Below are 26728 nucleotides of genomic sequence, written 5' to 3' on the forward strand. Positions count from 1 at the left end.
ATCATTTTGGAGGAAAAAGCGTACTTGGAAGTGAAATTCATGTACAATCTAGAGTTCCTATATTAGTCAATTGAAAATTTTCATTACTCTTCTAATAAGCCACTACATTTTATAATTTTGAATTTGCTGAGTTTTTAATTTTTGTGTGAAATCATTTAAATGATTTAGTTGCATCATTTTGATTAACAGCATTTTATGATGTATTAAATTTTTTGTAAAAATTTTATTTTTCTATTAGTTTTGGATGAATTGAGCTGTCACTAATATCAAATGACTGATGTCAGATAAAATTGAAGGGAATATATGTTGGAACTTAACCACCGACAATGTGAAACATAAATTTTAAAAGTAACTAAACTTGTAAACAATGTCATGTTTGACACATAGTTAGAGTTGGTGTTTATTTAATCCATGTCTTTGATTTGGTATACTCTAGGAAGACTAATCTGAAGAAAACCAATACTGCCTCTGCTTGCTGGTGTGCATGAAACCTTTTATTATTTCTGTCACTTTTATAGATTAATGTTTGAACAGTATGAGAAGTAGTGCCCCTTTCAGGGCACTTTGATGTAGTCTCATGTAATCGTCACAGTGATTCTGGGAGTTAGGTTAGGCATGCAGTATGATCATGTAAATTTTTTGGCTTTGGAGCAAGTTACATTTGTTCAAATCTCAGTTTTGTCACAGCCGCGTGACCCTGGACAAATACCTCTCCAACCTTTAGTTTCCTCATATGTAAAATGGAGATGATAGTACTTGCCTTGCAGTGTTATCTTGAGGATAATATGATATAATCACATTGAAAACATGTAGAACAGTACCTGGAATGTACTTTGTAAGTGTTAGCCATCGTTATTTTCTGAAAACATACAGAGCGAATAGCTGTTGATGGAAAAAGCCGAGGCCAGGAGCCACACCCCTTCTTCCTGCCTAAACTCATTCGTCTGCCTAGGTTTCCTTTCCATCAAGGTTGTGTTCCTAAACAAGATGAGTTAAAAAAATCAGGACAGACAAAAACAAAAACAGTTGCTATTTGTTAAGAGAGATAATAGGTTAACTTAATGGCTTTTTTTATATAAGCATTCCTCTCTTTGTCAGGTTACCTAGAGTAACCATTTTGGACTGGTAGATTTTGTTTGAAACATGCCTGCAGTTCGAAAGGGTTGCCCATGGTTATATGGAAGGGCATGAGTTAAAATGGAAATGGCAGGTGTAAAATTAAAGAGTGAGGGAGGACAGGAAGCAACCCTCTTCCACTTTAACATTTTTCGTGATCTTGGCAGTCAGGTTCTAACAAGTTGCTTCTCAAGTAGAGTAGCAGGAGTTTCTTCAAGTAATAGTAGGTACATAATAGATACAGGATGGATTTTATGGAATGAAAGAGTGGAAGGTTAAATATTAAAAGGTAACACATGATCGAATTTGATTCGTTGAAAATAGAAATGGCATTGTAATTCTGCATAAAACCACAGGGACATAACTGGTTTAGTAGTAGACAGTTAAATTCTAAAATAAAATCATTCTAAGACTTCCAGTAGAATTTTCTTATGGTTCCATTCAATTTTAGATGATGAAGCATTTTTAAATTTTGGGTTTATATCTTTGACGTTTAAATTTTGTTTCCATGTTGTCACAGTTTATTTCTTTGTATTGTAGATTATTGGACTAACATAGGTAGAATGCTTTTGATACTTAAAAATGTTCTTGTACCCTTATAAATTTAATTGGTAATAGTCTTTCACGATTAAACCTTAACTGTTCTTTTTTGTATTCATAATTATTTTTTCTGTTTGTTATAGGAATGCTAATTGTCAGATGCTAGAGTTACCGTTTCTCTTAAAACGTCTAAATTGGGACATGATTCTCAAACTCAAGTAGAAATTAAGGATGTTATGTTTTAAAGGAAAAGAATGAAACATTCAGCGATCTCGGAATTATATTATGCCCCTTATTGCTATAGCCTTTTTGAACCCTCAAGAGGGAAGAAGGAAAATGACATTATTACCTATTATCATATATGTGCACACACACACATAAATGTAGGTGTTCATTAAACAAAACATGTCAGCATGTCCACATGTATGTCTACAGAGGGACATTTACATCTATATAAAATATAAGGGAAAATAATATAAATGAATAAATGTCTGAGAAAAATAAGATGAATTATCAGAAATTGAGAATTATCACTTTATAGTTCATGTTAATAAAGTGACAGATAAGACTCTGATTGAAAATATTCAAGATAATAATTTAGTATCTGTTTGGATAAAATATAAATGTAGTAATCATTTAATCATTTCTTGGCATATGACAAAATTTTAAATACATAAATTTATTATGTATTTTTCATTAATCATATGCTATCATTAGTCTCTATAAGTTCTAGAATTTTTTAAATTCTCAGCAGATAAAATGTTTTGATTTCACTCCTATCTAAACTTGAACTTAGTGAAAATCTGAAATGTATTCATCTATAGAAAGTATTGATATATACATTATTTATTATTAATTTCATTAAGACATAGTTCCATTTTTAAAAAGTACACCTTTACATAAATTGTTAGTAAAGTTTATCATTAGCAAACGATGTGCTGTGTTTCACTCATCGATTATAAGACCATTATTTTGTCGATAAGAAAGAAAAAAGATTTTCTGAGCTAAAACTATGGCATGTTGTTGATTATTAGAGGAATCTTGATTTTATAGATGTTACTATGTGGGGAATATGTGTGTCTTAGAACTACTGAAATGAAGTATTTGATTTTAATGTTCCTGTTTGTCAATATTTTTAATATAAATACCATTAAAAAAATGTTTTTTAATAAGAATTAAGTGATAAATATATTGACTATGATTAATACTTAGCTAATACTTGTTTCCTCAGCAACTGTTTATTTGAAACTAAGTAATTCAACTTTTTGAAAAAAAAAGTCCATCCTTAAATAGGAAGTAATTTGTAGTACAAGTTACCAAAAGCTTACACTATATTGTTACTTTCACAAATTTAAGGATTAACTAAAATAAAGAATTCTTTTAAAACTTGATCGTTTTTCCCAGATGAGTTTGTTACAGTCTTGAGTTGAACCTTAAGATGGAGTAATTTCACCAAATTAAATGTGTTTCTTAAGAGGTTTCTATTTGATAACTTTAAAAATAGACCAGTGTTTTTCACTTTGCTTATAAAGAAAAAAATTATAATGTGAAAGTATTTTTGCTTGTTTCTTTCACTTATGATGAATTGGATGCATTAATTACAACAAATGGACTAATTGGATAAGATAGCATTATTTGTCCAATTATTGCAATGAGAGAATCAACAGGGGGCAATTACAGATAGACACAGTGTAGACTACAACTTATTACTTACACACAGCCTGTACTAATAACGTGTGGGCAGGATTTAGATGAGTGCATAAATTACATCTGAAAATCAAATACAGACATCAAGTATAAACACTGAGGTTTTCTAGTGCCTAGACTTATCAAATGAATTAACATTTCAAATTTATACATAACGTGGAATTGCTCTTTGATTTTTGAAACATGTTTTAATATTTAGTTCTTATATTTGTCTGAATATCTGTTGCTGAAGTTTGCTAACATTGATAACAGATTCCTTTAGTGTTTTAACAAAACAAAACTTGGATGAAGCTTTTATTGTGAATATATTCTGTATTACCTTTTTGCTTTCCCTTGCTATTTCTAGGAATAGCAAACTATCAGTTTATTTGAAGAATGTATCTATAATGAAATTGTAGTTTCATTTATAATGAAATTTTATTAGAATTAATATTGTAAACTCTTTGCGAGCCATGACGTAAGAATGGAATGGAATAGAATGCTCTTTGGTAATTGGATATTTTACTTAACTGATTTTTTCCCCCTACTTTTGGATCATCTAATTTCCTTCAGATAACACTTATGGTTATCATTTGTCATTGTATGGGCAATAGAGATTTCTGATTGCTCAAAAGTTAGGTTTTCTTTATCCTTAGTGATTTACTAAAATATAATACAGTTTCATGTTTCTCTTTATTAAACTGTTCATTGGTTTAAATATCTTTTGAATTATTGAAGTTTAGTGTTATTTTAAAATCAGTAAGATATGTTGGAAATAGTAGAGTAGGTAGGAATAGAGAGACCGTATTGTCCATAATATTGACCATATTGCTAAACATGTGACTTTGGCAGTTTATTTCATCTTTTGGAGCTGAAGTTTTCTTATTATTATAGTGACACCAATACCCGCCTTGCCTATTTCAGAGTTTTTCTCAGGATCAACTGAGATATTGTAGGCAAAAGCGCTTTGAGATTTAAAAAGCATTTTATAAATATAAAAGTTTTATTATCCTGAATGTTCCTAGAGTAATCTACCGTAACCATTCTGAGCCAGCGGTTCTTAGATCCAGTGGAGCATCAGAGTCTCTTAGGGAATTTTTCGAAGTCCAATCAAGATAGTTATCTACCTACTAGATAAATATCCTGGGATTGGGACCTACATAGCTATATATTTTTTAATATTTTGTTTTGAACTAATTTCAGATTTGCAAAAATAGATCAGAATTCCCTTAGGCTCTTCATCCAGCTTCTTCAAATGTTAACATTTTATGTAACCAAAGCACAATTATCAAAACCAGGAAATAGAAACACTTACACAATCCTATGCAATCCTATTAGCTTATTTAGAGATCTCGTGCAAATTTTGTCAATTGTTCTGTGGGGTTTTTTATGTTGTTGGTTTGTTTGTTTTTTGGTGAGGGTCCAAATCAGGATCCTACATTTCAGTTTGTTGTCATGTCTCCTTACACTCCTCCAATTGGGATAATTCCTCAGTCTTTTGTCTTTTGTGACATTTTCAACTTGGAAGCATGTTGGCCACTTACTTTGTAGAATGTCTCTCAATTTGGGTTTGTCTGATGTTTTCTCATTAGGAATCTGTATTTTTAACAGACAGCCTCCTAATGAAGCCTGCTGTGTACATTTAAGAATTATTGATCAATACCAACCTAATTTTTGTTTCCTTTTGTGATATCACCTGTATACTATTTTAGAGCTCTTAATAAACCTATATGACTTCTTTGTTTCCAAGAATAGTGTTCTACATAAGTAACCCTCAGTTTTAAATCTTTTAAAAAGTTTTTAAATCTTAAAATATTTATATTTGACTCAATTATGTAGCTAATAATGACTTCAAGTTTTAGAATTAGCTTTTTTCCTAACATGGAAATGTACCCTTTCTGAACAGAAAGGGCATGTGTAAACATATTTGGACTTCGAAAGGTTTAGTAGGAAACTACTATAATCTGCACTGTCTCTTCAAAGTTAGGGTTTGAAAAAAGATTTTTATGAGTTAAGAGTGGTTAATGAATTCATAAAATAAGATGCTATTTCAAGCCTGTGGAACAATATTAAAAGAAAATATAGTATATGAAAAACAAAAGGATCTTTTTTCTATTTTAAGTGCATTTTTAAATTAATACAGTGAAGTTCGTCTAAGATATTATAGCAAACAGTTTCACTCCCCTCTACCAAAAGGGGTGGGTGTTTAAGATTGATTTGGCAGCACTCATTATTATTATTTTTTTTTAGAGATTTAGGCAGTATTTACCTATAAGAATAATGTTTAAGAAGCTTAGTCCACTGATCTTAGAAAGTTTTCATTTAATTACCATTACCACTAGAAAGAAACAGTGTAACCTCTTCATAGTCACTCATAAATACAAAAAAAATGTTAATATCTCAGCTTCTGATTTCATTGAAGTTTTTATTCAGTGGGATGTCCATCTTTACGCAGCCACATGGATACTGTATCAGAATGTGTATTTCACATAATTCATTTAGCTTACCCAACACTTTTAAACAGTGTGTTGAAAGGTATTAACAGGTCTTGATTTGCATTTCATAGGAAATTGTTACTTTAGTAACTAAACATTCTTTTTACTAGTTTTGTTAATCTACAGACTAGTCTAAAACATGCATTTAGGGTTGGAGGTGGTTAGATAATGGGAGAATGCATGAAATGTATATTTCTGCTACCCAGTTTTACTTAGAGTTATCCTTGACCTTGCCATTGGAAATGAGCCAAAGGAGTTTATTGAGAACTAGAAGGGTGTTTGTGTCATGGAGCCAAGGGTGCAGAGAAGGAAAAAGGGGTTAGTTATGCTTTGGTAGATAAAACTTTAAATTTCCATTGGATTTGGCATTACCAGGGTCATTTGTGGCCTTAGGCATTAGGAGTTCAGGCTTTGAAGTGAGGCATTAATTTTTATCTCTATTCCTGCTATTGGTGTGACTTTGAACAAGGTATTTAACATCTCTAAGCCTCAGTTTCTTCTTATAAAATAATAGCATTTGCCTTTGAGAGTTGCGTGAACATCAAGTGAAATAATGCATGTGAAGTTCAGATTACAGTGGGTTGAGAAAGGAAACTGAAACAGTATAGACTATTTTAAGAACTGTGGATGAGAAGAGGGAAGAACATGTGATATCTAATAGTAGATATGATCTCAAGGAAGATTTTTATTTTAGGAAGGAAACCAGAGAGGAAGAGGGACCAGAAGAGGGAGGAAATGACCAATGAAAGTGGTGAGAGGGAATGAAGTGTGATTGTGGTTGGTTCCTTAAAATATTGTTTCATAGTATCTTTTCTCAGGTTCCAACATAAGCTGTATTTTACTCTTATTTATTTTCATCACAAACTCAGAAGAATGCAGATGAGATACCAAGTGAGAATTACCATTATCCTGTCGAAGGTGGTAATCATACCAATACATGAATAACCTGAGGATAAATTCTGCTAGAATTTTTTCTCGCCTTAAATTTAGTCATCTAGTTAACCAAGTCCTGCTGAGTATGCTTCCAAAATTGATCCTTTTTTGCCTCTTCATGCTTATCCCCATGGCCCTGTATTGCTGACTGTTCATCATTTGCTTTATCACTGGTTTGCCTGCCTTGCATTTCACTTACTTCTGGTTGCATTGCTCTCTCATTTAAAATTCTCCCCTCCCAGTTTTATTGAGATATAATTGACATAACATTGTATTAGTTTAAAGGTGTACAGTATGATTTGATATATGTAGATTTGCAAAGTTATTGCCACAATAAGGTTAGTTAACATCCATCATCTCACGTAGTTACGAATTTTTTTCTTGTAATGAGAACTTTTAAGATTTACTTTCTTAGCAACTTTCAAGTATTCAGTGCTGTATTAAGTATAGTTACATCACTAGAACTTGTTTAAAATTCTCATTTTCCAGTTGCATTTTTTTCATTCATTCAAAGATATTTCAGTGCCATTTGTTGTCAATAGTGAACAGGACAGATGCTCTTTAAATTCTTGTCCTGTCGAGCTTAAAAGCTGGCCTTAAACTTTTCGCATGTCATACAAGGCCTGTGAACTCCGCCGTAGTTATAAGAGCATCATCCCTCTGCTTCCTCCTCCTGCGATACTCTGTATCCCGACATGCTCTTAACACTGTTTAGTCTTTGCTGTGGCATCCCCGTACCTAGGATGTACCCTACCTCTTCTTTCATTATGTGTTAAACTCCCTTACATCGTTCAAGTCTCAGACTTCATTTTTTCTGTAAGGCCTCCTTTACTCTTCAGTAAACATGAGCACTTCTTCCTTTGGGTTCACATTATGTCCAGTGCTCAATTCCATTTTAGCATTTTAACTGTGATCATATTCTAACAATGACTTAAGATTAGTAACTGGGTCTCCTTTATCTTCAAATCTTAGAATTTAGGGAAGTGCCTGGCATATAAAATATTAGATGTAGCGATCATTAGTTGAAAAATTACTGTGTCAAGACTTTGCTAAGAGGTAACATATATTATCCCACTTAATTCTCAACAACAATAGAGGCAGCTGTTAAAATATCTCTGTTTCCTAAGCATGGACACTAAGGCAAAAAGAGACCAAGTCATTTGCCCAGTGTCTCACAGATGGTTAAACAGTGAACTCAGGATTACAGTCTTTGACCCTGTGATTTCAAAGGGCATGCCCTTCACCTCCAAGTTCTCCCACAGTAGAACTACTAAATTATTGTTGAAAAATTCTGACATATATCTGAAAGTATTTGGTGACTTTCTTGATTAACACTTAGCATGGTTTGTGATTAGTATGGTACTTTGAAATCAAGCCCTCCCATCTGTTGAAACAGTTAAGGAGATATGGGAGCTCTGTACTTCTACATCGGATCTGGAAAAAAAATCAAAAGCACACTTTCATTTTAGACATTTGTATTTCGTGTGTGTGCAAATATTAATATATGTATATACACATACACATGAGAGGCAAACTGTTGAAACATAAAAAATAAAGTTCTTAGGAACAGAGTACATTTAAGATAAGCCATAACATATATGAAATCATTAAACAACATTTAATTGTTAAATTGTTTTAAGTAAGGGAGACATTACTATAGGGGAGAAAGAAGTAGAGGCTTTTAGGGAATCGGGGAGATTCAGGGACATTAGTGGGATTTGAATTTAGTAAGAGGTAGAAGGAAATTCCTCATTTCAAATCTACAAGATAATAAAATAATTATTTTAATTACTAAATACAGTTAGTTATAGCACCTGATATTTTTCCTTTGAAAAATAATCTTGAGCCTAAGAAGTGATAGAACTTGAGTGCCTTTCTGTGCTTAGAAGTATGTTAACTGTAATAGTGATTTGTATTTGCTCCATTAGAATACAGTTTTTGTCTTGAAAAATGCCATATGGATTTCGTGATAATTATCATCAGTTGAACATTCAAGTGCTATAAATGAAAGAAAGTTTATCATGGTAATCTTGATTTGACAAAAAAATGGAAAAATGCAGGGATCTTACTGTTTACTCTTTTCCCTCTTAAAACAGCAAGCTTATTATTACATTGGGTAAAAAACAAAAAAGAAAGAATGAGTCTTCGGATGAAATATCCGATGTGGAGCAGATGCCACAGCATACATGCAAAGAGGAAGACTCTCAAGTGAGTATTCAATTTTTTTCTGACAACTGAAGTACTGGTAGAATTATCTAGATAGCATAATTTTGCTTTATGGATTTTTATACTGCAGTTTACTAGTAAAATACATTTTATCGTATAGTAGAGCTTAGTGTGACAGCATTACCACAGTGTAGTCCTAGCAATATGGAGACCTGGGAGGAAACTGACATATCCTCTCAAGCCACTTATTTTTCATATAATGAAACTAAAGCCCAGAGAGGTTAAGTAACAATCTGAAGTTTCTGCTGGCTTTTAGCGTGGAGAAGTAGCTAGTGATATCCTGTACTTAGAGTGCTTTTGAATGAACTTAATGAAAGACATCATAATTTTTAAAATCACCTACAATGATAAAGCAAATGTATTAAATCATTTCTAGAGATAACTCCTTTGATCTGCTCTGTCAAAGAAAAAAACAACCATTTATATTAAAAATCCCCTGATGTAGACAAAAATACTGTGCGTTTTGCCCTTTTATTTTAAGTAAGTGGATATTCAAAATAACCTTGTGAAGTTAAAAAATATATATATATATATAGTGAAGGTCATAATAATTCAGGCCACCCTCTGCTCTCTAATAATTAAAGCACGACTATAGGCCGTAGGGGTGGTGGCAGTTGTTGAATTATGGGGCCAGAAAGCCCCTGAACGGCCTTTCTTCTTCCTTACGCAGCTTCTTGTCCAATGGGAGAGTAGTGAGTGGCTCAAGGCTCCTGGGCTGCTGCAAGAGTTGAGGTAAGGGCAGTGACCGAAGCTCCTGATGTTATATGGCCTGGCTTTCTCTTTATGTTATCCTTAACTTAGGGAAACTTTTACTTATTCGATATGAGAAAATTCAGTTTAATTTTTACTAGAATAATGCTGGCCATTTTTCCATTATGTAATTACCAAACAGTGACATGGCAGGATAGGTTAACATGGCACATTTCTTCCATACCTTTGACTCTAGTATTTGTTCGCTTTGATAGGTCTTGCTCTAAAACACACACTCACACTCACAAATGGGGAAAGTTGGAAGTATTTTCTATAAACACTTATAAATCTGTATTATTGACATATTTAAATGTATCATCATATAAATGATGGAGAGGTCCTTATAGCTTTCAACCACAATTAATTGTCAAGATTTAAAGGCTTGAAAAGTAGTCTAAGGTTTGGAGTCGAGTAGAAATTTAAAAATGTAAATATGATACTTAATTTTTTACCTTTAATCTTAATAGAGAGCACTCTAGTAGTCTGATATTTAGACTTATATTTTTTAAAGCCTCTGCAGCAGATTATATTAGGATTATTAGAGAAAACAAGTAATATGATATCACAGTTATGTCATTTAGAAGCATGTTTCTGACCTCTTATGTAAAATACTGTAGCTCGATCTTTGCAGCCTTTAAGACATAAGGGAAAAAGGTAGAAGAAATTTGAAGAAAGAGCTTGTCACTATTTTAAACTGTGTTTTGCAAAACATCATGGAGAAAGAAAGCCAGAAAATCACAGCCAAAACTGTGGACATCGAATTACTTTTTATGTTTTTAAAGTAGTAGACAGAAAAGTATGACAGTAAGATAATCGATGAGAGTGACACCTTGTTTGGATTCACCTGATATCTAACCATATAACCTAGTGGAATATAATTTATAATAAAGTCAGCTATAATCTTATAACTCATAGATGAAATCTTTTAGACTAATAAAGTCTTCATAGGATTAGAGAGCAGTTTACAATGAGTGGCCCATGTTCTGTCTTGTTAAGAATTACCTGAATGTGCACTTCTTTGAGTTCAAAGGATTCTTTCAGGCCACTCATTTTCTGTTGACTGAAGACTAAGTGAGGCATCTCAAAGCATTAATAGATGCATAAGCGACTAGAAAGGAAACTTAATGCTGAAAACATTGAACAGTGTTCTAAAATTATACTGAATTATTCGCAAGCTCCATTATTTAGAAGATTTGTGCCTGGTGAGACACAACATTGTTAATACATGTTATTGTTAGACTAATAAATGTCACTGTCGGTTATTAATTTAAATTAGTCTTGAACATTAAGAACTGTAGGATGCCTGTAATAGAAATCTGAACACTCCTTTAGCCTGCTATTAAATTAGAGATCCTTAGAATTTTTCCCCCAGGGAGAAAGAAATATTTCATATCTTTCACAACAGGATATGGGAAAATTAGGTTTCTTGAAGTCCCGTTATTAAGATTTTTATATGCCACCTTCCTGTCTCCAATATTAACAAAAGTGGTACCTTGAGTAAATGTCCTCTTGGCCAGGAGATGATGACCCATCCTAAATGAGGCATGAAGTTGTCTACTGCATTTGGCTGAGCTAACTCACCATATTAGTACCTTTCTTTCTCACAGTATTCTGCTAGAGGCAAAGGCACGTTAAAGGCCACTGCAACCTTTCTGGATGCAAATAACAAGTTTGTCCCCACACTGCTCCTGATTCAGCCATTCTTGTCTTGGCTATGGAAGTATGAAAGACGTACTAAATTGAAGACATTGTCAGAAACCAAAAGGAGAAAACATGGGTTATTTGCTGGTTACATTTGGTGGTGGTGGGGGGGTGTTATGGGAGTTACTGAATATACAAAAGAAAATAAAATAGGAACAGGAAGAAGGGGGGAGATTTATACCAGATACCGAGCAATACAATAGTTGGCTCAGATGCTTCCACCCACAAGATTTTAGAGAGGTGAAAGAAGGCAAACCGAAGTCCTTTGGGATTTTCAAATCAATATGAGAGTTTCTTTTTATAGAGGGAACATCAAATAATATTAGATATCTAGGGAGGTAAGTAAAGCCATGTGTATTTGATACCTGATTTAAAATTAGATTATTTAAAAATTATTTTACTACATGTAATACTTTTTTTAAGGCTTAGTTCTGTTTTTATGATACTGATGTTCCTTATTTTTAAGGAAAGATAGTAAAGTTAGTAAAACACTGGTTCCTTTCTCATTCACATTTAATTATTTCCGTAGGTTTTATACTTTATTATTTTGTGTATTTCTTTTAAAATGTTTCATATCATTTTTTGTTTTTTTTTTTCTTTTCTGTTTTAAATGTAAGTTCATGGGTTTATGGCAAATGTTATTTAATTTTTTCTAGTTTTATATCCCTGATTAATAATTTAACCAATATTTATCTGATGTACTTTTTAGATTTTGGGCAAAAACTACAAAAGTTTTAATAGTATAAATATGTGCTGCCCAAGGTGTGAAATAGTTAAATAAAACAGGTGCCTTTTTACTTTTATTAGTAATAGTTTCTAAAGAAAAATAATAAAGCAATTACTAATTACTAATAAAATATATTTTGCCCAAAATGTGAAATAGTTAAGTAAAATAATCTTTTTATTCTAAACAATTTCTAGAGAAAGACAATAAAGGTATTACTAATCTTTGTTATTCTAAACTTTAGGAAGTTAATCTAAAGATTGCAAACCTGGATAAGGGAAAATTATAATCTTCCTTTAATTAGGAAAAATGAGAAAAGATGAATGTTGCATACAATTTTGAAACATTAATATATAAAACTGCCACACTGGTGTAATTATTTTTAAAACCTTTCCTTTAAAATAAATCATGTAAATATGATCCTTATGGTTCATTACAGAAAAGAAGATCAAATCGACAAATCAAAAGGAAAAAGTATGCGGAAGATGGAGAGGGGAAACAATCTGAAGAAGAGGTTAAAGGCTCTGTGAAAATAAAAAAGAATTTACCTCCTTTACCTGGTGAACAGCCTTTACAGTTATTTGTGGTAAGGCAGATTTGGGATTATTATAGCAAAACATTTTAAACCAACATAAATTCCTTAAAATGCTTTCGTTAGCTTTCCTCCTGAAACCTTTGCCAACTTTTGCTCCCGGATTCCTTAATGTAGTTAATAAAACCTTTGATAGTTCAGATCAGAAATCTAGAGATTCATCTACCTCCCAAACACATAGTCCTGAAACTCCTCCAAACTCTGTCCTTTCTGTAGCATATTTCTAAGTTACAAACCTGATTATAGTACTTTTTCTGTTGAAAACTGTAATGATCTCCTAAGTCTTCAAAAATATTGATGCCTTCTTAACACAGCCTATGAAGCCCTTTATGTGGATTTTCTGGCCTTGTCTCCTGCCCCTTCTTTCCAAGCAGTCATCCACTGGCTTTGTGGATATAGTTGCCCAAATGCATTGTTTTGACACCTCTGTGTCAGTGCGTATGCATTTTCCTCTTTGTATAATTCTTTTCATCTTTCTTATCTGGATTGTGAAGAGCCACTCTACCCTGCTAGCTAGCTGAGTGTTCTGGCTCCTTGGGCAAGCAAGCACTTACCTTCTCTGTGCCTGAGCTTCCTACCTAACCTGTCCAATGTGGATGCAAATAGTACCCTACCACACAGTGTAGTTGCAAGGGTTAAATTAGTTACCATATGTGCTTAGAAGAATGCATATCACAGTGAAGCATATCTTCACTATGGTGATGAGGCCCATAACGAGGACAGTAATGACGATTTATTTTTCATTTTTCTGTTCCTAATGTTTAACATGGCACCTGGCACATGTGCTAGATAACCATAAATGTTTATTGAATTTTCATGTAGTCATAAATATACAGAGTGGAAGCTATAAAGGAATTTTCAGAATGTGTCATTATTTGTTTCCTCCCTCCTTCAGGAAAATCCAAGTGAGGAAGATGCTGCAATTGTAGACAAAATACTATCTTCCAGAATTGTGAAAAAGGAAGTAAGTGATGGTACATTCTACTTTTATACTTCAGTATTCCAGAGCCTGATAATAAAAGTCATAATTATTGATTTTATTTTCATAGATATCACCTGGAGTGATGATTGATACAGAAGAATTTTTTGTAAAATACAAGAATTAGTAAGTATTTCAGTTAGAAAAATAATAGAAAGACGTTGATTTAACTATAAATATATTTAACTATATTAAGATAAATTAATTTTATTTTATCTTCATTTTAAGTGTTGTATCACGAACTTAAGCATTAATAAAGACTGAAAACCTTTCATATTACAGTCAAATTTTTTTTAGAAAACTGATTAATATCAAAATGGAGGAATCTATAATACGCTTTTATAAATTATAGACATTACATTTGAGTTTGACTTTTCAGAATTCAGCTTTTTCTTATACTTCGGTGAAAGAAAGTGTTTTAAATAAAATCATTGTTTTCAAAACAAGTTAGCTTTCTTATCTTTTCAAAACTTACAATGAAGAGATAAATGATAAATCATATCTTGTTACCTATATGATTCAGTTTATCATTCTGTTTATAGCAAATTGCAGACATTAGACTACAGTCTCAGGATATAGTGATCACAGAGGCAGGCTATTGACATTTAATAAAATGATGAACTACCTATTTGTAAAGTGGAAGATAATATTTTATATTGGAATTCTATGATTAAAAATAAATCTAAATAAACCAAAACATGTATTCTAATATGTTGCTTTTATAAAAATTTTAGCTCCTATCTTCACTGTGAGTGGGCCACAGAACAGCAGCTCCTGAAAGATAAAAGGATCCAGCAGAAAATCAAACGATTCAAATTGAGACAAGCACAAAGAGCACATTTTTTTGCAGATGTAAGAGAAATAAATAAATTAGACAATTATGTGTTGAACTCTGAACACATGTAGTATTACCAATCAAAACTTCATTATTTATTTTACTTCTTAGACTTTAAACTTCGATATTTGAATACAAATGCTATCTACATTTTTTTTTCTTTTCCCACATTTAGCTTGAAAAGTAGCTGCAACAGGAACATGGATAATTCAAATAGTAGATAAATCCTGTATTTTAAATTAGCATGTATTTAAATACTTAGAGTTGAATGTGAGTATATCTCAGAATTTTAGCAACAAAGTTAGTCACATAATGGAAATGATAATGTAGCAAAAAAATGGAAAATAGTATTTTTCAGTACATGAAATTATTTCATATTTTCTGTACCAGCTATGTATATGAACAGAACATCATTGAAAAAATTCATTTACCCTTCTAAGCTTTACTAAATAGTCTCATGTTCTTTCCCGCTCTAATTTTTTTTTTAATAGCCTATTTTTGGTGCAGTTTTAGATTAGTATAATTTTCACTAACTTTTTAATTTGAATATTTTTTTAAACTTTTTATTTTGGACAATAAAGTTGCAAACATTATACAACAAATTCCCACATATTTTTTAATTAGATTCCCTAAATGTTAATATTTTACTGTTTTTGCTTTATCATTCACATTCATTCTCCCTCTGCAAACCTCTCTCACATGCATGTACATTTTTTTCTAAACCATTTGAAAGTAAGTTGCAAATACTTCTGTATTTATTTTCTGAAAACATTTTCTTAGATAATAATAGTAGAATTGACATGATGTTAGTATGTTTATAGCAAAAATTGTATGTGTGCTTATTCTTGTCCAGAGTCCAATCCAGCATTACATGTTGCATTCAGTTGTCATGTCTGCTTTAATCATTCTTACTTTGTTTTTTATTACCTTTTTTAAAAAAGAATGTAGGTGATTTATTGGTAGAATGTGCGTAAGTTTGCAGTTGTGTGATATTTCCTCAGTATTTAGTTCATGCATTTTTTAAAAGAACATCACAAAAACGATGCTTGTATTCTCATTGAATCATATCAGGCTATACATGGTACCTATTTCAAGTAGTACATTTGACAAGTAAGAAGTGATTAAGCGATGAGAATGAGGAAGGAGGAACCAATTTGAGTTAAGTAGAATTTGTACAGATTGATAACTTATTAGACGTGGGAGATTAAAAAAGAAATCTAAGATGACTTCTCCATTTCGGGCTTGTGTAACTGGGAGGGGCGTGGAGGGGTGCTGTGTTACCATTAGCCCATTCAGAAACTACAGGAAGAAGGATCAGCTGAACAGTAAATGGGAGCAGAGGGTATGAGATAGCTCAGATAGTTTGCATTCAGTTAGTTTGAGTAAATTCTTGAGCATAGAAAAGAATGTTTGATCAACTGAGAGATGAGCCTGCAGGTGGTGTTCAACTTTTGGACTTGAAGAAAGTAGTAACAGAAAAGTATAGAGGCCTATTTGGTTGGTTTTATTATATATAACATGGTGATTCATAATATAAATAAATATCCTAAATATCTTTTAGAACTTCAAATAGAAGTATTCCACTTTTTGGAAATGTAATTGAAATCAAACTTATGTGTCCTGTAGTGACTAGCTAGTGTATTTGTCTTCGTCTTCTTTGTCAAATAGTGTTACTTTTTCATTTTTAGATGGAAGAAGAACCATTTAACCCAGACTACGTTGAAGTAGACAGGGTGTTAGAAGTCTCTTTTTGTGAAGACAAAGATACTGGTGAGGTAAATATTTGGTAAAAAAAAATTTTTTTTAAATAAGAAAAACTTAAACTTTCCATTGTTTAAACTTACTACTTTTTTAAAGTTAATGACCTAAAACAATAAAAAAAAATTTTGTTACTTCTTATTGATGTAGGTTAATATATTTAAACTCTATTTTTCTAAAAGGTAAAATTTTTTTTATAGCCTGTTATTTACTACTTAGTGAAGTGGTGCTCATTGCCATATGAAGATAGTACCTGGGAACTAAAAGAAGATGTAGATCTTGCGAAAATAGAAGAGTTTGAACAATTGCAAGCGTCAAGACCTGACACAAGACATTTGGTAAGAATGTATCTTAGACAACTTCATAAAATCTTAGCACTTCTTTATTCAACAGGTTTAATGTAATCTTTAAATTTTTAATTTAGTCTTTGGTGCAATTACTACTGTATTTTCATATTGCTACAGTGTCATGTCTGTGTGTTAATTTATTCCTTCATTAGCGGGTATTCCAGTTTTTTGCTATTATAAACAATGCTACATTGAACATTAAGCCCTTGTATAAGTTCCTGTAAGATAAATCAGAATTATAATTAGAATTATAAAGAGCATAGGTACATTTAAAACTGTGAAGAATATTTTCTTCCAGAGTACCCTCCAGAAAAGTTATGAACACTTCTACCTCATTGCTGAATTTAATAACTTCCCCCTAATCTTTTTTCAGGTCATTTATAAAACTATCACAATATCAATTTCAACTCTAGAGTAATTAATTCTCTGTCGAAAATATCCATATTATAACCACATTTTCCTTCATTTCTATAAACCAGTTTCTTATCCATAACTAAATAGTTCATCTACTTCCATAGTACCTTTAGTTTTAGAACCTTTTCTATAGAATATTATGAAAGACATACATAAATTAGACACACTGATTTCTTATCGATTACATGCAAATCTCTTCCCTGCACACACACACACACACACACACACACACACACACACACAAAACTTGAGTGGGTTATTGATTTTTCTGTTACAGAAACTGGAATTCTAGAAAGTTATTGCAAGTTCTGATATTGCTAATAATTATATGAATTTTTGCTTTTCATTTATTTAAAACATAGGATGGTTCTCATATGAATCCAGTTTGGGGAGCCAACCAAAACAAATTCATATTGAGGAGATATCTTATGATTTTATTAAATATGTTGGCTTGTCCTCTTTGCATTATAATTTGGTTATAGAAATTTCTTAATTCACTTAAGAGGGAGTTTATACATGAAAAGACAGGGCCAGATCACTTTTGGATGAGCACCAGAGTGGGGAAGGCTTCCATGAAAAATTTAGTGATATGATATAAGAAAAGAAAAATGAATTAATTGTTCCTTGGAAGAGAACATATTGTTGTTTATTAATTTTTTTCTCTTTTTCTTATTTCTGGTCTCCTTAATTTATCCCATAGTCTTGCTAAATACCCATAGTCTATTAGCAAGAGAACAGCTCCTGGCCCCGCCTCCCCCCCTTTTTTTTTTTGGTTTCTAAAGGCCTATGCTTGAACTAGGAAACAAAAATGTTAAATAGCTCATGGAAGAGTGAATCAAGGAATATTGTGAAAGAGATTTTGTTTTTAGGATCAAGACTGTGCCTCAGTAGAGTGGTGACAGTGGACATCCTTGCCTTTTTCCCGATCTTGGAGAGAAAGCATTCAGTCTTAATCATCATGTATGATGTTAGCTGTGGCTTTTTCGTAGATATACCTTATTAGGTTGAGGAAGTGCCCTTCTATTCAAAATTTAAAAAGAGTTTTTGTTAGAAATAGATGTTAGCTTTTTCAAATGCTTTTTCTATATCTGTTGAGATTCTCATAGGTTTTTTTTTTTTTAGTCTGTTGATCAACATCGATTAATTTTCAAATTTAAACTACCTTCTATTCCTGGCAAAAAACCCTACTTAGTCATGATGTATTACGCTTCTTATGTATTGTTAGATTCCATTTGCTAAAATCTTGTTATGGATTTTTGCATTTCTGTTCACAAGGGATATTGGTCTGTAGTTTTCGCGTAATACCTTTGATTTTGGTATCATTCATAGAATAAGGTGGGACGCATGCCTTCTTCGATTTTCTGGAAGAGTTTGTATAGAACTAATTCGGTCTTTAGATGTTTGTAAAATTTCATAATGCCATATAATGCTCTGCTTCATCATTCCTTATGAGAGATGTGTGGAAGATTAAAAAATCTGAAATACATCATTCATTCTTTGTTTTTCCACTAAGGATCGTCCTCCCTCTAATATTTGGAAAAAAATAGATCAATCCAGGGACTATAAAAATGGCAACCAACTCAGGGAATATCAACTGGAAGGACTCAACTGGCTCTTGTTCAATTGGTACAATAGGTATGTAGTATATCTTAACAGAAAAAAATTTTAGCGTGTTATTTTTTTTGTATGTGCCAAAATATGTTCAGTAAAATAGGTATTGATGTTGTTACATTCTTACTGTCATGGAGTCTTCGTTATTGAAAGTCAGGTTATTTCAGGAAGATATGTATAGGATTTTGACTACAGTTGCTTTATTTAAATGTATACCAGTCATCATAGAAGAAAGTTGAGATGGCGATTAATAATCAAATTTGAAATACCTTTCTTAATATCATAAAACACCTTCCGTGTTTCAGAATATTTTTCAACTTGCGAACCTATACTACTGTTTGCCAAAAACTGAATCTAGTTAGTAAATTGTGGGCATTTAATCTTTAAGTATTAGGCCTTTAATTTAATGTAAGTCTTAAAAGAAGCAGGTCGTCAGCAATTGGTAAGGAATAGAATACAAAATATGAGAGCCTAGTAATGAATTACCCCATTTTATAAATTAAATTTTTAAGTTGTTCAATTTTTAAGTTGTTTATGGAACATTATCTCACTTCTGTTGAGATAAAAGTTGATTGCTAAGAAGTAAAAATTGTACCGTGATTGAGAAATTAGTATAGTAGGGGAGCAGATGAAGGCACTGGTATTAGTAATCATAGTAAAATTTGATGGCATTTTTATTCAAAATCATTTTTCTGTATTTTTCCTTCTCGTGATTCTCTTGAGTCGTTACGCTTAGTAATGGTGAGTCATTGACTCAGTCTGTTGGAGTTAGGGAGGCCTGCCATCCAGTCCATGCAGTGTTCTTTCCCTTGGTTCTTATTTTGTAAATATTAATTACAGTTTTCCCCAAGAGATCCTTCCAGGTAAAATAGTTAACGAAATAATCTTTTTACTTTCATCCCTCATCAGTACCCTTTCGCATTTTCTGCATTGCTTGTTTTAAAAACTCGCCACTTTCCTCAAGCCTTTATCACAATCCTACCCCTGCCTCTCTCTTGTGACTGCTTCATAGAGAAGCCTCTGGCCGGCCAGTAGGTGAACTTCAAATTCTGCCCTGCTACCCAAGCCTACAAGTGTATCTCCATCCTTAGCTCTCCTTACCTCTGCCCGCATACATCAGAAGTTGAAAAGTCCCTCCCCAGGATCTCAGCCTGGGACATGCGTCTCATCTAGTCTTCTCTGAACTTCCATTCAGTTTTCATGCTTCGCTCTTACATCTTCAAACCATCTCTGAAGACTAGTGCCATCCCTTCATCTGTGAACAAATTTGAGGTTAACCCATCTATAAAATTAACTTAGGAAATGATAAAACTTCTCTTGGTTCCGTTTTTCCTTCTAGCCACCCTCTTTGTAACTTCCCAGGTGAATTTCTAGGAAGAGCAGCCCGCATGAGCTCTTCCCATTTCCTCATCTTCAGTTCTCGTTTAACCTGTTGTCTGGATATTGATTCTGTAATATCTCTGAAACCTTTAAATTTTCCAGTTCACAGGATACTTTTCAGCTGTAATATGCTGTCTCTGCGGCATTGTATAGTGGTCGGTACTCCTTCCTCCTTTAGACTTGTCCCATACTCCTCCCCAACAGCTTCCTGACTGTGACTCTTCTCCCTGCTCTCCAGTACCTCTGTGACCATTCCTTTCAGTAGTCTTTGCTGGTTCTTCATCATCTGCTTGCCTTTTCAGTATTGATATTTCTTGCTCCAAATTGTCTTTTCCTTTCTTCTCATCTTACATATTTGTTCTCCCTAAGCCATGTTCTATACCCCCTCTATGCCTTCACTTATCAGTAATATTCTCATTTCAGACTTTTATTTCGACGAAGGCCTTGAACCTACCTTAATGTCTATCAAAGATTCTTTAAACATAACATTGAAAATTTATCTTACCATTTCGTTTCTTCCATACCGAATTTAGTCTTCCTCCATATTTTGCATCTCAGTTAAGAAGAACAATTCATTTAGTCACCCAGACCGAAATCTGGCTGTCTTCCCCACATGCTGTGTACCAGATTGGTTTCTGGGTCCAAATTATTCTACCTCATAATTAATATTGGAATCAGTTCTCTTAGTCCCTCCTCCCTTAGTCCAAGTGCTTAACCCTTTCCTGCATTATTATAGTGCTTTCCCAATTAGTGTCCCAACTTCTAGTCACTTCTCTTCTAATATCCACAGTGGTGCTAGAGTAAGCTTCAAAATACAATCCTAATCTCATCAAGTTTTTAAAAAAGTTTTCAGTGACTCCCAGTGCATATTAGAATGATGTCTAAACTTCTTTATTTATACTTCCTGCTTATCTTAATAACATCCCCACCCTTTACCCTTCTCTCAAAACCATAGTAAACACCTTTTGGTCTCCCTGCAGGTCATGCTCTTTATACTTCTCTCCTTTTCTGTGCTGTCTGACAAAACAGTGACCTCCTGTGAAAGTGGTCTTGAATCCAAATATATGGGAAGAGGGCACTGTGTATTTGTGTCTCTTTCAAGCTTTGTAGACTCTTGCAATGCTCAGCCAGAGTTGAAAAACCAGTGCTTTATTTTATGTGTGCTTCTGTGATAGCACATTGTATGACTATTTGCCCCCGGAAAGCAGAGAACATGTTCTCTTTCTTTTGTATCCCGTTTTCTCATACTGTCTCTGAGATAAGGTATTTATTTAATAAATGCTTCTTAAAGAAAATATTTAGTTAGCCTTGCTCTTGCCATTTCACTCTGTAAAAAAACATCTGTTGAGTGGTATCTTAGTCTACAGTCTTTCCTTTGCAGGATTATAATAAAATTGTAATCTTTAGCCTACTTTGCACTTCAGCAGCTTTTACATTTTTATAAATGCAAGTGTTTTAATTCGATCTTTGATTATTTTTGTGTATTTATCATTGAAAACATTGTAGTATACAGAAAAACGCAATGTGTACTTGGATAATATATTTGTTTATTTCAGACGAAACTGCATTTTAGCAGATGAAATGGGTCTTGGCAAAACCATTCAATCAATTACATTCCTCTATGAAATCCTTCTGACTGGTATAAGAGGACCTTTCCTGATTATTGCTCCACTTTCTACCATTGCAAACTGGGAGAGAGAATTTCGTACGTGGACTGATATTAATGTTGTGGTTTATCATGGGAGCCTGATTAGCAGACAGATGATACAGCGATATGAGATGTACTTCAGGGACTCACAGGTGTGTTGTCGGTCATTTTGTTTATTGTGGGAATGGTCAGGTTTGGACGAGATAAGCATTACATATTAATTACTTTCAAATTTAGGATAGGTTTCAATTGCTTACTTCGATCTCATTTAGTCTCTGTTCATCATATTTATTTTACAGTACACTTTAGTAGCTAAAGAGAATAATGACAAAAGTAGGTTCATGCTCTACTTCAGTACAAAGAAATATGCTGATTTATACAAATGTACAAATTTGTATCTTTAATTTTTAAACTAGAATAGCTTACTAATTGTTTTTAAATACCTATCAACTTTAGAATTATAAGTCTCTTTGATCATCCTCCAATTTTTTTTTCTTCAGTTTTAAAATTTAAATCTTCAGTGAACACGGTCTAAATGTTAATTGAGGTGAAACCACAGGTTCTCTTTTGTGTTCACTGGATTTTGATTTTAGACATTTAAGAAAGTTTGGTTTGTTTTATATACCAATGCAAGCATATCTATATATTTCTGCCTCTTGGATTGGTTATTCCAGTTCTCTGGTGATTTTATGGTTTTCTTCTTCCCTATATCTTATAGGCACATTTTAAGTTTTACTTGGGCTACCTATGCTATAGGAAGAGATTTTCTATTTTTTTGCTGCATTACAGATCATAAAATTAAAACATGACATAAGAAAGAACTGCCTAGCATTAACATTAACACTAGAAAACATGAAGTGCCAAGTTGAAGTTTTGAGTGGTCGCATGACTCTTTTTAAATAAAAACTTGTATTAAGAAATGAGAAAATCAATAAAAACATTTCACAGAAAACTGCTTTTTTGACTGGAAAAGGTTTACCGTCCGGTACTCTACCTCTACCTCAGTAGCACCTTAATATTTTATTTTTCTTTTGCTAATTATTCTGTTTTTTATGGATTGTTATAACATATGGCCAGGTCATGTGATATGACTGATATAGGTTGAAGTCAGGTAATACGCATAGCCTTCTACTTTTACCTCCCAGTTATAACTGATTTTTACGTATTTGAAAGTGAAGATGGACGAATTAGTTGATTTTGTTCCTTTAACCTCATTGTCCCTCTTTTGTGGTTGAAACAAATACATTTCTATGAACTTAAGTTTCTACAAAATCCTTTAATTATTTCTCAGTTCTGTTGAAAACTCTTACCTTTGCACCTGTGGAACCTACGACATCTTGGGTAATAGTTCGATTTCCTTCCATAATGTTTTATTATTAATCGTACATATGTAGATTTTAGAGCTATGTGTTACCATAGAAATGACTGAGTTCAATTTCATTTTTTATAGAAGGTACAATAAAATATTTTGAGTGTGAAATTATAAAACAAGGTTTTAATGTCTCGTGAATTTGGTATAAATAGGATAGTTACAAAGCTGAAAGATTCTCGATGTGTTGTAATCTTAACATATATTAAATAGTATGTTTTTATAGTAAATGTTATACATTCTAAATTTTATCTATAGGATTTAAAATTTTAAAAGATAAAGATGTCTCATAATGATAAATATATCTGTACTTTATAGAAATAACTTTCATTATCTCTTTTTCAAGTTATTAAATAGCTTGAAATCACAGGAGTAGTAAAATTTTCTGTGCTGCTAATTTTCTGAATTTGCCCGGAGAAAAGTAGCAGAGATAGCACTAGTAACCACAAACATTTATTGAGTATTTACCATGTGCCAGGCATTGTGCTAAAGAATTTACATATAGTGTTCACTTAATCTTGCTAATACCAACTTTGTAAATAGGCAATCATATTACTCCTAGTTACAAATGAAGACACCAAGGTATAAAGAAATTGGGACTAACAAACACAGGTCAATGTGAAATAAGAGCTCTTGTTCTTAAATAATGTGATATCAATTTAACTGCATTCATCGTATCTCAGGGTTTTAGAGCTGTATATAAAATTATAGCCTTATACTTTATATGTATTTTAATAATATTCTAATGGAGCTATTCAACTTAATGACCAGTACATGCAATCAATATGAATTAATCTAAGGTAATAGGAATTAAAATCTAAATCAGAACATATGCTCTTCCTTAACCCTTCCTGTCTCCTAATTCCTAATAGTTTATGATTTTCAGTGCCACTTAAACATTCTCTTCACTTGAATTGCAGGACTTTGGATTGTCCTATAGCACCACCTATAGTTTCTGAAGCCCCTTGCTTCTGGTTCCATCTCATATTCTCTATACCTACATGTGGGGTAACCCAAGGCTCAGACTTCAGATTCTTTTATATCTGTACTCATTTCATGAGAGACTTAATTCAGTTGCCCAGCTTAAGTACCATCTATACTACCAGAACTACTAAATCTATGTCAGTAATTCCACCCTCTTTTTTAAATTCCAGATCATATCCAAATGCTGATTCAGTGACTGCACTTGGATATCTAATTGGCTTTTTAAAGATAACATGTCCAAAAGCAAAATGCAGAATTTCCTCATTATAGTAGTATATAGAAACACCAACTTCTAGTTGTTCAGGCTAAAGATTTTAGAATCAAATGTGAATTGTCCTTTTTTTTAAATCTCATTTCACACCTGTCCAATACCAGATCTTTCCTGTAGCTAGCTCTGTTTTCAGAATCCATCCAGGACTGAGCACTTCTCACAACCTCCAGTGATGATCTCTTACTGCGATTAATAAGACAACCTCTCATCTCCATAATCCTGTCCTTGGTCTGTTTCAGACTCTTTTTACCACAGAAGCCCAAAGGGACTCGTAAAATATATGTCAAATCATGACACTTCTTGTCTCAAAATCCTCCAATAGCTTTTTGCTCAGAGTACGAGCCAAAGTCCTTACACAGATTTCAAGTCCTTATACAGCTTTATTCCTCCACACTCACTGGGTGTCATCCACTCTGGCTTTCTTGCTTTTATAAAATACTACCAAGGATACTCCTGCATTAGGGCCTTCATACTTCACACCTCTTAAGAAAACGCTTTCTCCTATAGATCTTTAGGTATCAACATGGCGTCCTCCGTCATCTTCAAGACTTAGCTCAATTGTCACTTCTCAATAGTGGCCTCTCAGCCACTCTATATAAAATTGAATGGTCACCTCTGACCCCATACTCCCTATTCCACATCCCTGTTCCACAGCCCTTACCACTTTCTAACATTTTTTTTTTTTTAATTTTTGTGTTTTTTGTTTTGTTTTGTTTTTCCTTAACGACTATGTCCTGTATTTGAATCACTGGCATATAAGTTCCATTTGAATAATTATTTTTGTTCTGTTTACTTCTAAATCTCCAGCAACTAGAACAGGGTCTGGCACATAGGCACTCAATAAATATTTGCTGAATAAATGACTTGGGTGGCTAATTTTGATATTAACTACTTATTTGTTATTTTAAGTGTGGACTCATGAGTAAAATAAATACTAATACAAAATTTATAGTGGCCAGATTATATAATGTTCACTTCTTTCTTGCTCTAAAATAGTTATTACAACTCTTAAAAATTATAAAGAAATACTCCTTTGGATATAATTATAACTATTATTGTGTTGGCATAATTGTTAATGTTCTTAAAAACACCAGTCTTACAGTTTTAATATTAAAACTCATTTTAAGGGAGTGTCTACATAAAAAAGTTTCAGTGTAAAATGCTTTTATAGCAAATGTCATTGGATGTATTTTTATGTTATTTGACAAGAATTAAAAATTACAGTCAAGATATTCTAGCAAATTATTGTATTTGATAAATTTATAGGGGCATATTATTCGAGGAGCTTATAGATTCCAAGCCATCATCACCACTTTTGAAATGATTCTTGGAGGCTGTGGAGAGCTTAATGCAATTGAATGGCGATGTGTGATCATTGATGAAGCACATAGGTTAAAAAATAAAAATTGTAAACTTCTAGAAGGTCTCAAACTCATGAATCTGGTAAGTAATATTATTATTACTTAATTCAGTTTCTTAGCTATGTAGTAAAAGATCAGATAGACTCAGCTAATTCTAAAAACGTCTTTTAAAGTTTTAAAGTATAAATATATCTGATTGCTATCTGTGGTGATTGAGTTTTTTTGCTATAATTAGTAAGGGAAAAAAATCTCATCTGTTTTCTAAGACTTAACATTTTTTAGTCCTTTCCCCCAAAAGACTTAAGTAATTAACTTCTAGAATGAAAAAAAGAGAAACCTGTAGAATGTATTGAAAAGAAAATATAAGTTTTAAGCCCTTAATAAAAGGATCTTTCACCAAAGTTATAATATTATTCAGATCATTTGTAATAGAGGGATAACGTTCCTACGGAATTCTACATGCTTAGTATATGTTGGTTATAACTAATAAATAAGATTTTTAAGTCATCCTCTTAGTGTGCATACTTCTTTCAAATCAAAGCTGTTTGGCCTTTTTTTAAGTTTTGATTTAAGTAAGATCACATAATTAGTGCATGAACAGATAAATATACAGAAGTACATATGGTAAACAGTAAAGTGCTCCTTTTTACTAGCTCTCCATCCATTCCCACCCCCAGTTCCATTACTTTTTACAGCTTGGTGTAAATCTTTCTAGACCTTTTACTAGCACTGTACATATCCAGATGTACAGATTCATATACAAATATTTAGCTAAGGAATTTATAGCTACTGTCAAGTCAAATTTTAAATTATTTTTACTATTATCATTAAAAATAGTCTTTCTTTTACTGTGATGTTTAATTTGTAATTCAGTTCTAGTTTCGAAGCATCTTTCAATCAGCCTTTTACATTGTTGGATTGTAGCCTTAATGATTTGAGAATTTATTCTTGTCTGAAAATCTAACGGTTATCATCCAAGTTATAAGGAATGAGCACAGTTTTGTATAC

At 32.6% G+C, this 26728-nt stretch overlaps 1 protein-coding gene across 13 annotated transcripts in view; it reads left to right on the top strand.

The window, feature by feature from the left end:
* Positions 1-26728, top strand: part of CHD9 (chromodomain helicase DNA binding protein 9) — a 102747-nt gene that overhangs the window by 22429 nt on the left and 53590 nt on the right. For 12 of the 13 annotated variants that reach the window (XM_039880868.1, XM_039880871.1, XM_039880864.1 and 9 more), the window contains 10 exons: positions 8867-8978; positions 12611-12757; positions 13659-13727; positions 13813-13868; positions 14477-14594; positions 16266-16352; positions 16536-16673; positions 18610-18731; positions 21644-21887; positions 25626-25802. In XM_039880868.1, the coding sequence (XP_039736802.1) occupies positions 8867-8978; positions 12611-12757; positions 13659-13727; positions 13813-13868; positions 14477-14594; positions 16266-16352; positions 16536-16673; positions 18610-18731; positions 21644-21887; positions 25626-25802 (1270 nt within the window). Of the gene's footprint in view, positions 1-8860; positions 8979-9666; positions 9729-12610; positions 12758-13658; positions 13728-13812; positions 13869-14476; positions 14595-16265; positions 16353-16535; positions 16674-18609; positions 18732-21643; positions 21888-25625; positions 25803-26728 lie in introns of those variants that run through there. The other variant, XM_039880876.1, reaches the window with a different exon arrangement.

Source organism: Pteropus medius, unplaced genomic scaffold, assembly GCF_902729225.1.
Source record: "Pteropus medius unplaced genomic scaffold, Ma_sr-lr_union100, whole genome shotgun sequence".
NCBI lineage: Eukaryota > Metazoa > Chordata > Mammalia > Chiroptera > Pteropodidae > Pteropus > Pteropus medius.